The sequence below is a fragment of the Euphorbia lathyris genome, chromosome 1 (genome assembly GCF_963576675.1).
Source record: "Euphorbia lathyris chromosome 1, ddEupLath1.1, whole genome shotgun sequence".
NCBI classification, from domain to species: Eukaryota; Viridiplantae; Streptophyta; class Magnoliopsida; order Malpighiales; family Euphorbiaceae; genus Euphorbia; species Euphorbia lathyris.
In genome coordinates, this window is record NC_088910.1 from 62,499,162 (window position 1) to 62,511,702 (window position 12,541).

Below are 12,541 nucleotides of genomic sequence, written 5' to 3' on the forward strand. Positions count from 1 at the left end.
TTACTTTCTTTATGAAAGATTTGTGCCTTTATATATAGTTACAGTTTAATGCTATATATCTGATTAAACAAATGATTAAATAAATAATTTATTCATTAATATTTATATCCTAAAACAATTGTCTATAGGACATAAACCCCAACATTCTCCCACTTGGACTAAAGCCAATTGTTTCTAAAAACATTCCCATAAGCGTTCGTATGACGATCATGAACCTTTTGGGGTAAGGCATTCTTTTAAATGGATCTATAAGATTGTGCCTTGGTGAGCACTCTTTTAATTCTCACATCTACTCTTGTTGTTATCTCTCGGAAGAGATGGTAACGACTGAGGTAGTGTTTGGACGTATTATGAGACTACGGGCCCTTAGCAAGAGCAACAACCCTATTATTAATCTCATTAACAATGTTAGGTACCACGCCTAGTTCATTAATGAACTTGCATTCCAAACTTCATTTTAGCTGCTTCCGAAGCTGCTACATATATATATATATATACTCTGATTTAATTTACTGGCTCAGTCACGATTTCCTGCTCGGAACTATTCCAGCTAACCGTACCTCTTTCAGAATAAACTTGTATTCCGTAAGATCATCTTTATCTGTTTGATGACTTATATCTGAAAGTCTCCAACTTTCAAATTTCATCTCCATATACCCGGAACATATCTTCAGTCATTTTAAGTATTTAAGAATGTTCTTGACAACAATCCAGTGACCATCACTCGGATTGACCTATAATCGACTTTGTCATGCTTAAAGCAAAAGTGATGTTAGGTCTAGTGCAAAACGCTTTGAGCACTTTGTCAACATGTTTAGACTAGGAGGGGTCAAGAAGTCTTCTCAATCTATCTCCATAGATCTTATTCCTTAAGATGTAAGCTGCTTCTCCTAAGTCTATTATGGAGAATTTTATCCGATAACCAAAACTATATAGTTTCTATAAAACTAATTTTTTTCATAAATATTTTAATCGATCCTGCTCGCGAGCTTTCGTGCCGAGTTTTGTCCTGCTCAAACTCGGCTTGTTTACGAACCGAGTCAGTAAATCGTGCTCACGAGCGGCTCGTTTACAAATCGAGCCGAGTCGAGCCAAATTTTTATCGAGTCGACTACCGAGCCTCTCATGAGCGGCTCGGCTCATTTACAGCCCTAATTGTGGATATCGTATTATTTGGGTTGCATCATACTCGGTCTCGTTGATACAACTGCTTAAAGGAGATCAAAATTTGACAAACTGGTTAGGGGTAATTGTTGGTGATATTCTTGATGTTGCCCGGGACTTTAAAACTATTGAATTTGTGCATGAGAGGTGCCAAGCGAACATAGTAGCACATAATTTAGCTGCTTGGGCAAAGTCTCTTAATCATCTGAAATTTTTTATTGAAGATTTTCCTGTTTATATTTCAAGTTGTATTCAGAATGATATTTCTTTTCTTGTTTCGTAATACAAGTTTGTTGTTGATAAAAAAATATCAATTAAAATTGGTAGAAAAAATTATATTACACTATTAATTGTTTTAATCCAATTGAATAAATTATAAACATTTATTCGATTAATATTATATATTAATAAATCTTTTTATTCAATTAACATTAATTCATTATGAATTGTATTATTATTAAAAATAGGTTAATTGATTAAAAGTAAAGAAAATAAAATATTATATAACGTCTCGAACTCATTGAATAATGTGATTATAGTTAAAATTGATCTTATTTGTAAATGATAAGATTAAATTTACATTATTTTTACGTTAGGCCTAATCTTCACTTCACTTTAAAAGTTAGAGATAAATTTTACTATATTCCAATACTAAATTGGCACTTTATTTTAAAACTTAGGGTTAAATTTAAATTTATTCCTAACATTAAAGTTTAGAGTCAAGTAATTACAATTAAATTTTGGCTTAATAAATAATACAATTCATAATGAATTAATCCACAATTCACAATTCATCCACTTCTTCAGCTCTCTTCGTAGCATTTATTTTGGCTCACAGGTGTCGATGATCTAGCGTGTTGCCGCTGTCACTTGCATCTGGTTAATCTGGCATTGCAGTAATGAAGCAATCTTTAAGGAAGTTTCTCTTTCTATTCAGCACTCGAAGCTCACCCTCTTTCGAATGATTCGAGAGTCCTATGCCACTTCTAAAGGTTTTTGCTCTTCACAGAGAGATGATGTTATCTTATCCCGTCTTTTGGCTTCTCCTAGGCCGCCTCCGGCTCCCAACATTATTCCGGTCCATTGGCTTAAACCTCCTCCGGGATGGGTTAAAGTCAATGTGCACGGCTCTGCTTTTGGCACTCCAAGCGAGGCAGGAGCGGGAGGTATTTTTCGCAACTATCGTGGATTTTCCAAAGGCTGTTTTGCTTTTTCTACCCCTCATTCTTTTGCTTACATGGCTAAATTGAGAGCCGCTATTTTTGCAATTAAACTTGCTTGGGAGAAAAATTGGCATCAGCTTTGGGTTGAGTCAGACTCAATGTACATTGTTAATCTGCTTAGACATCGTTCCATAGATGTTCCTTGGTGTATTCGTCAAGAATGGTTGCATTGTCTCAGTATTTGCTCTAGGATGAACATTTTTTATTCACACATCTTTAGGGAAGGAAATAGAGTTGCTGATGCACTGGCAAAGTTTGGAGTCTCTTCATCAGTGATCAATTGGTGGCCTTAAGCTTCTGCTTTTTGCCAAAGGTTTATCAATAATGACATTTGTAGTATTTCTTACTTGCGTTTTTCTTGACTTTCCTAAACTTTTCTCCTCCCCCTTCTTTTTGTTTGTTCTTTTTCCTCTTCTCTTGTTCAAACACTCATTTTTCGTTTATTAATATATTGCGGGTTTGTCAATTCTTGGGCCACGGATGCTCACCCCGCCCAAGTTCTGTCTCATCCCAATTTCTATCAAAAAAAAATTACAATTAAATTTTGACTTGAAATACCAAAAAATAACAAAATGCCCTCACGCAGGATTGAACTACGAACCTTCAGTTTACAAGACTGATGCTCTACCACTGTGCTATAAGGGCTTCAATTACTTGGATCGTTTTAGGCTTTATTAAACAAAGCTTAATGAGTGTATTGCATACGCTTATATGCATAGAAGCATGACGTAGAAATAAGTAATATGCATGTTAAACCAAAGTCAGATTGTGTGTAGAAATGAATTTAATCATTTTTGTTTTAGGTCAAAAGCAATTAACAGAAACTCTCTTTTCACTGTAACATCACCGAAATATAAATGAACAGTTCCAACAAATTAGCTTACCGTATAACTTTATTCATCGAATTGTATACCAAGGAGCGTATACAATTATAAAGTTTCTGATTAGATTTATACTGTTTTTAATTTGCACAAGTCACTTACTATAAAAAGAATGTTTTGACCTAAATCATCAATTATGTTTGGTTTTAAATTTATTCAAGAGTAAGAAGATAATACTGATATTATAAATGTTTTACCACATACATACGTAACGTAAGGTAAGTATTAATAGTATTATTTTACGGTGTGCATTATATAATATTAGATATAGAAGAAGAAAAAAGCACATAATTTATTCGTTTGTCTGGTAATATAAAAGCAGAATTGAATGAGATGCAATATATGTAAGCATGCACATCTATATCCAATAATAATAATATATTGCAGTTGCAGACAAGAATGATGAATTTTGGTGACAATAATAAATGTTGGAATGAACGTATCATATGAATTGAAAATAACAAGTAAGTAGCTTTAGCATTTATATTCAAAAATGGAAAAATGACAAAGCCATCATCTAAAAATAGAAAGAAATGAAAGGTATATCATCTTATCTATTCAAGAACCATCTTTTACTTGTACAACTACATAACCCCCGTGGGTAATGTAATGTAATGTAATGCCTTCTCACCTTCAATTATTGTTTCTCTTATTTCATTTCATCTTTTTCATAACTTAAATCTTATGTATAGGCCCCCCACCATCTATATCTCCATTCAAATTTCTTATATCGTTTTATCCTAAGAAAGAAAATAAGAGTAAAGAAATTTTTTGTATTTTTATTTTTTATTAAATAAAGTATTATATAAATATAATTAATATATGAATAATAATATAAAATATTTAGGATAGAAAAACATATATATTTTAATATTATTTACATTAATGTCCTTAAAAAATAACATTTATAATAAAATATGTTAAAATAAAATAAAATTAATATTCTTAAAAATAAATTTAATAGTTTAGGGGTTTTTTATTTTTTTTTACTATTTAATATTTTTTAAATTAAAAAAATTGACATAAAATTTAAGGACCAATTTTTTTTAAAAGCCGTCTAGAACCGCCTAGGAGACTACAAATCGGTTAACCGATTTATGCCGTCTAGTGGAAATCAGGACGGTGTTCTAAAAATCCCCGCCTAGACAGTTGCTTTGGCCGATTTTTAGAACACTGTCTACGGCTAAATGAACCCAAACTATAGCTTAATATTCAACAAACAAACAAAAAACAGAAGGCAAAGGGAAGATGCATAAGAAAGACACAAATGAGAAACGAACCTGCTTTACAGACCTAATATATTAAAGGCTCAAGCCCGAATGAGCCTGTGACCATGAAAGAGGTTTGTACCTCTAGGGATCTAGAAGTCTCGTTACCCTCCACATCGACTTACAACCATCGTCTCACTTAGGGACAACAAGGTAATTCATCCTTTGGGATTTTTATAAAAATTGTACTTTTCTCTCTTTTTAACACAAATTTTACATTATGTTATAGTACTTTTTTGACAATCTGAATGACTGGCATCACCTAGAGCCCCATTTCATCGCATGCTATTTTTTGAAGAACGAGTTAGTGATCGAACTCTTGGACCAGACCTAGAATTGCTATTAGAGTGTTAAAATTGAGTAACTTTTAACTTTTATATTAGATTTAATGATGTTAATAAGAATAGAAATAGTGGGCATGAATGCAATTTATTCCTGATGTGTGTAATGCAAGGTGAGCATTTTGTTGCACAGTTATAGAAAAAAAAATTGATGGTGTATGATATGATAGGATGGGCTTGTTAAGGTAGGTGCCCAGATGGAGATGAATGAGCTTGAACTCCTTCTACATGTATGTGTTGACTTGACGCCCTTATTAGTTTGTGAAAAGTGTCGCCATCCCATTGGCCGCCCTTCCCTACCTATATATTATCATTATCATATCACATTTTTCAGTCATGTCATTGTGGAAATTAACATTAATTGAAATAGTTATTCAGTCAAAATCTAATATTGCTTTATGAATATTTTGAATATAACCAACTCCATCTGATCTGTCATTATTTAGCTTTGGTGGAACAGCATAAATACTGTAATTTTTTCTCCAATACATCACTAATAATTGATGCTTTTATTTCATTGGTTCATCATTTTGAACAAAGAGTTCTTTCGCAGTAGCTGCTACTACTACTAATTTAGAATCGCTGTAATCATTCCACGTTTCTTGGTGTTTTATCTTATAATATATTTTGTTTAGTCAATCACGTTTCTTTTATATAAAGTGAATCTATATATTAATACTGTATTCTGGAAAAAATAATCAGAAAACGAACCCACATATTCATTTTATTATTTTATTATTACATTTTGTGTGAAAATGACAAATTAAATTGATGCATAATCAATGCTACAATTACCTTCACTATCTAGGATAATATATGCCGACATTTTTTTTATGGAACCAATTTTTTAATTTAATTTAATTTAACAGTCAATTCGATCAATTATATACGTTAATATTTTAGTCATTAACAAGTTAACTGTTGAAATCAAACTTGAATAAAAAAAATTTACTCATTCTATGTGCATATATAATCAGAATTTAAAAATTTAAAAGCAGCTTTTTGTATGTTTGATATTGATAACCGTCAACGAAACAATTTAACTATAAGTTTTTTTCGTATGTTTGATATTGATAACTGTGAATGGATGTTGAGTCGGATGACCCAAACCCAGATGTTAAAAGATCTAGATCTTATGCTGGTGTTGTACCATATACATCCCTTGGTGAAAGATTTCTAGAGAGGTAGTGTGGGTTCTAATTAGGACATTAGTTTTTAAATAGAAGTGAAGTCCTTTAATCTCGACTATGATATATAAAAGGTATAAGAAATTCTATTATAGTTGTGATGCAATACACCCTACCAATCAATTGGAACTATTTATCAAATTTTATTCTTAACATCAATCATCTCCAAATGAAATATATCTCTATTTTCATTTGATTAGGTGTATTGCACCAAATGTATAATAAAAGTTCTCATAAAATAAGATCTATGGAGCATTAAGGTATTTTTATATACACTAGTCTATTTGCTCTATCTGTTTTGAAGAAACATAACAAATTAACTATCATCAGAGAGTCCCTCATGGTTAACCGACATTTCCTTCATTTTACATGAAGCAATCAGATTTGATGAAAGAACCCGACATTCGGTCACCAGAAATATACAATATTTATCAGATATCATGACTTAAATAATAGTATAAAATCTCATTTCAAAATGTAAAAGAAAGGATAATTTGATTTGGAAAATCAAGTGGTTTTCACATGTAATTAGGAGCTCAATTTGAAATTGAAATATAAGAAGTTAGTTAACAAAATAAAGAAAATAGAGAAAGAAAAAGGGCTGAGAATGCAAATTTGGTAGTGTAGAAAATAATGGTATGTACAGTAGGTGGCATATAAAGGAACAGGACCCAGTTTGTACTTGCATGATCATGGAGATTTGCTTCTTTCTTTCCTGATTGATGTTTTGAAAAGAAAATAAAAATACCTTTGAATGTTCCAACTTCAACTCATAAAATAATAAATAATATATAGCTGCCCCAAGTAGGACCCACAGTAAGTGGGACCTAGCTAGCTATATGATTTGCCATCAAAAAATTTAGTTCAATTTGCATATATAAAGGGGAGAGCATGTGTGGTGAAGAAATCATTATTCTTGTTTTTTGTGGGTATTCAAATTAAATAATAAATAAATAGAGCATTGGCCTTTTTGGGTCTATAAATCTGAGCATATCAGAATAGTTCCTTCCTAGTTGTTCTTGTGTGTAGAATGAACTCAAAGAGAATGTGCAGTTCGAAAGAAGAAGAAGAAGAAAGCGAGCTAAGAAGAGGACCATGGACTCTTGAAGAAGATACTTTGCTTACTCATTACATTGCTCGTCATGGTGAAGGTCGTTGGAACATGTTAGCCAAATATGCTGGTACCTACCTATCCTTTTCCTTAATTAATTATTCCAAATTACAAAAACAAACTTATAACAATCAATTCTTTTCAGGGCTCAAAAGAACTGGAAAGAGTTGCAGATTAAGATGGCTTAATTATCTTAAACCTGACATTAAGCGTGGCAATCTTACTCCTCAAGAACAGCTCTTGATTCTTGAATTGCACTCCAAGTGGGGCAACAGGTATATTTTCTTTTTTTTTTTTTTTTTTTTTTAAATTTGAGTTCTTAATAGTATTAGTTTGTAACGATTACAGATGGTCAAAAATTGCACAGCATCTTCCTGGAAGAACAGACAATGAAATAAAGAACTACTGGAGAACAAGAGTGCAAAGGCAAGCCCGTCAATTAAACATTGAATCAAACAGCAAGAAATTCATGGATGCTGTTAGGTGTTTCTGGATGCCAAGATTGCTTCAAAAAGTCGAACAAACCCATGATTCTTCTTCTTCTTCTTCATCACTACCTAATTTCGCACTTCCTTCAATCTCATCAGAATCGTTAATTCCCCATCAAAGCAATAAATTTCCAATGCCAAATCATGATCATCAATATTCAACTTCATTCACTAGCTGTAGCACAGTTATGTCCACAGAATCTCAGCCCGTTTCAAACCAGCCTGATCAAACTCTTCAAAATATTGAAGCAGCTGTTATGGATGATGCACTGTACAACAGCCTACTTGTTAATGATCAAAGTAATTTGTATGCAGAGTGCAGCAGTGGGTATGATATGGACATTGATGGATTCAATCCAGCTGCAATGCCTCAATTTGCTTCTTTTGATTATTCCACATCTCAATTCCAGATGCCACAACCCAATTGCTCCTATGATGATGACATGCCTGATGCTTTATGGAACATGGATGACATTTGGCAATTTTAGACTTCAACTTCAAACAGATCCTTTTTAATTATTTTCTTTCTTATTTTTCATTTTATATATATATATATGTGGCTAGGGTCCATCCACATATATATGTATCCTCCTCTTGACTCAGATATATTCACTCAGTTATACTTTTGGATTTGGCTTAAGAAATAATTAATCCTACACTATTAATATCATAGTTTTAGTATAATATTGTATGTTAATTAAAAGTGTAAATATACGTAATTGTGAGAAACCATATATGTAGTGCACTTGATCAAATACTTTATATATATATATATATATTAATCTGAAGAGCACATTTTACATTTCAAATATATAATAATTGTTGTGGAAGACTAATTAGAAATACATAGAGTTATATCATTTTCTTTATCTTTTCCAGATAATTTGGGGAGAGAGAGAAGAAAGGTGGTAGTCAATTCAAGAAAAATATGGATAGATAGAAGTGACTAGACATGAGATCAAAGGTGGAGTCATGTCTAAAGGGGGAGCATTTGCAGAAATAGGACAATAAACTCTCAAGTGGTATGACTCTCCGAGAATTAAAGGGTCAAATGTGGGGAACCATGACCCAATCGGATCACCCTTACCTCTTCACATTCATAAACTTCTCCACAATCTACATATATATGCCATCTAACTAAACTAACATAAATAATCATACAAATTTAGAAAAAATTGCCAAATGAACACTAATATTAACAAACCAACATTAATGTTAACAACGAATTAAACAAAAAGATTATGATCATAGTCATATAATATATATTTTATTATAATTAATATCTCATTGACTTGAAGTAAGTAAAATATATCATTTTTGTACCTTGTATTAAAATTTCGAGATTGTGAGGATTTGAACCTTTGGCCATTTAGTTTATGAAGTTTGATACTATACTACGAACACATTTTAACCAAAAGCACTTAAAGTGATAGTTAAGATCCAAAATAAATTTTATTATTATCCTGACATACTCCCTCGCGTTAATGTCCTGGAATTAAAGTGTGTTCAACACAAGTTCATCTTACCATGTGTTGAAATTTTACTAATAAATAGACTTATTAGAATTCGAACTTTCGACTATTTTGTCTAAGATGTTGGATTAAAATCCATATTTTGGGCTTAACATGTATAATATTATAAATTATGAGCTATCATGCATTAGTCTGTTAAGTGGTCTAGTTTAGTTCATGGACCTAAAGCATATATAATAGGTACGAGCTTAATTATTGTGCCAGATATTTGACGATTTTTTTTTAGCGGCCCGGTCGCACTACGCGTCCCCGCTAAGCGAGGGTCCGGGGAGGGATCCCACCACAAGGGTGTACTGGGGGCAAGCCTTCCCCTACCAATTTATTTGGCAAGAGGCCGCTTCTGACGATTATATGAATTAAAAAAAATAGGCATAATAATTTTATGCACTTAGTTAGTTTCAATGACCATAATTTTGTTATGAAAGTGTTATAACTAAATATTTATATGTTGTCAATAAAATATTTTCGCTTTTTTTTTTAAGTTATATCTAATAATATATAAATATTAAAATATTTTTATGACCAATTATGTGTACTTATTTCATCTATATTCAAATCATGGTTAGAGATATTTTTAAATGAATTAGTTCAAGCAACATCCCGCCAAAATTAGCTTTCTTGTGGATATTAATTTAATATATAACATCTATTCGATTTTGTATGTCTGATACAACAAACTTGTTCCTAATATTCTAACCTTGATTTTAGCCTTTCGTTTCGTGTCTGGAAACTCGTTTTACAAGCCATTCTTCGGACCCCAAATCATTTACATAATCTCCCTAGGTTTTATACATTTTGTCCAGTGATATTGTTTTTACGTTTCCAGACCCTTAAAGTTCGAATCTGACTCCGATTCTTACACACACTCATTCCCAACATCCTAAATTTTATTTTAGGCTTTCGTTCTCGCAATAGCTTATTTGCAATAACTTTAACTAATCTAGCAAAAAAATTATAATGGCGCTAGGAACCCAAGAGAGACATTCTCAATCCTTACGTCCCTCGTCAATCGTTTCGATTAGATTTCAAGATTTGACGTGCACAATCTATAAACTTAACCGACCATATTGATTGAGAATTAATTTCTCTTATACGCCTACACCCAAGCCATACGTGATAATGATGACATTAAAATTATTCGAAAATATCGCTAACAGCAATATATATGAATTCTGGTAAATAAATATTGGAATTTCCCTAAAAGAAAATATATCCCATTTCCTTATAATAAGATTATTTGGTACATGTGTGCGCCATATAATTCATATATGATTTTCGTTTAAATTATATGTAAAAATTAAAATTTGATTGACATCAAGTGAAAATGGAAAAAAGAAAAAGGTAAAAGAAATAGATCACATGCGAAGCATCGAGTTAATAATTGATAGAGGAATATGTGTTACGAAGGAGTAATGTGTTGTGACAATTCATATTTATCTTCTTTCCCTAAATGTGTAGTAAATTAAAAACAATGTTTGGATTCCTTCAGCTTATATATAGAAGTATGTCCTCTTTCGAAACGTGGAATATGCATTACTCTTCTCAATTATTCCACCCACCATATAATATAATATATGCTACTCCCACCTTTTCCTATCATATTATATACTCTAAACTCACGCTTCTCTGCCGGTTCCAGGCAGGGATGCTTCATTTTTAACTGATTTTACTTTTTAATCCATTTATATTATAAAAAATATTTAGATTCAGGTTAAGACATTAGGGGTGTTTGGTTACCTACTTTGAACATCTTATTTGTCTTTTCACTTTAAAGATAGAATTTTAGGTGTTTGATTATATACCTCATGTTTGTCTTTTACTACTGAAAAGTAGCTTTTTACTAAAACTGAGAATCTCTGTTTTTTGGAAAAACAGTTTTTTTCAAAGACAAACAGCAAACTGTAACAGCAACCAGCAAGTAGAAACAGTAAACAGCAAGTAACCAAACATGTCTTAAGCTTCGGCTTCCACTATGATTAACTAGATCCTTCTAGCTAAGAGCGGATACTCGGTTGGTTTTTTAGAAGAGCACTCCTTCCTTATTAGGGTACCAAATCCTACACTAATTAAAAATCTTTGACAATTTCAAGGGAAAATTATAAAATTTGGTCAAATGGGAGACCTATTTACCCAACCTACTACATATCACTTAGAAATTTTTTAGTCTTTCTTCTTTCTCTCTTCCTTCTGACTTCGCATATTTCGCAATATGCAAAGTATGCGAAGATAATGTTTGGTTCAGTAGATGATTTTAATTCGCAGATTTTGCAATATGCGAAGCATGCGAAGACAATAGTAATTCGCAGAATCACTTTCATTTTCGCAGATTTCACAATATACGAAGTAAAAATACATGTTTTTAAGCAGTATTATCTTCGCAGACTTCGCATATTGCGAAATCTGCGAAGTGGTATATAACAAAAAAGGCATAACAATAAGGGTGCAATAATAATTCTAACATTAAAATCATAACATTATCAAAATTTACAACAAGGTTGCAACAATAACAACATTAAAATCATAACACTATCATTTCAAAGTCAATGTGACCAATCTTGATGGAAATTTCTCCATGTTTCAAAAAAGAATCCAAGAAAAATCAGCAGGTTCACACATCCTCTGCATCCCAGTACACCGTCTTCTTGAAAGGGATGTTATGTATTCAACTACCTTTACAAAAATTAAATCGTGTTAGGAAGAAAAAGGACGCTTTGGCTTCGCAAAAGAAGATTATGCGAAGAAAATGTAACAGAAAAATAATGATTTTACTTCGCGAAACCAAATTACGTGAAGTCTGTGAAGGTAAAAATCATGAACATTTCTCTTCGCAGACTTCGCGAAATCTGGTTTCCCGAAGTAAAATCGTCCCTTTTCAGCCTCTTTTCCTCGTAGACCTTCGTAAAAGTCCATTTCGCGAAATGATTTCTGGAAAAACGAAGAGAAAACAGTAGATACTTACATTTTTTTCCGCCTTTTACCATTAAAATCGTCAATAACCATATAATAAAACGCAGAAAAATAATGAAAAAAACGTTGAATAACGATTTCTTCAATCCGCACAAGAAGAAAGAAACCATGAGACGAGAAAAAACATGAAGATGAAGAACCATGGTTTAATTTTCTAATAATAGGAAGATGAAGAATCAAAAGATGAAGAGAGGAAGAAGAGAAAGGCATGGTGATGAAGAAAATAGTGCAGATTTCGCAATATAAAGGAAGAGAGGAAGATCAAAGGTCTGGGAAGGGGAGAGAAACCGTGCAAGGAAACGGAATGGGAAGGGGGAAGATGAAATGTTGGGGTATTTTGAGAAAGTCACGTAAAAATAATCTAGATATGTAGTAGGTT

At 32.1% G+C, this 12,541-nt stretch overlaps 1 protein-coding gene and 1 non-coding gene across 2 annotated transcripts; one reads left to right on the plus strand and one right to left on the minus strand.

The window, feature by feature from the left end:
* Positions 1-2,960: 2,960 nt before the first annotated feature.
* Positions 2,961-3,032, minus strand: TRNAT-UGU (transfer RNA threonine (anticodon UGU)). Its single transcript has one exon. It is a non-coding gene; the product is annotated as a tRNA-Thr (tRNA).
* A 3,964-nt stretch (positions 3,033-6,996) lies between these two features.
* LOC136207961 (MYB-like transcription factor EOBI) lies at positions 6,997-8,391 on the plus strand. The gene is made up of 3 exons (XM_065998848.1): positions 6,997-7,245; positions 7,321-7,450; positions 7,524-8,391. Exons 1-3 carry the CDS (start codon positions 7,095-7,097, stop codon positions 8,149-8,151), a joined length of 909 nt encoding a protein of 302 aa, XP_065854920.1. The 5' UTR covers positions 6,997-7,094; the 3' UTR covers positions 8,152-8,391.
* Positions 8,392-12,541: the final 4,150 nt, after the last annotated feature.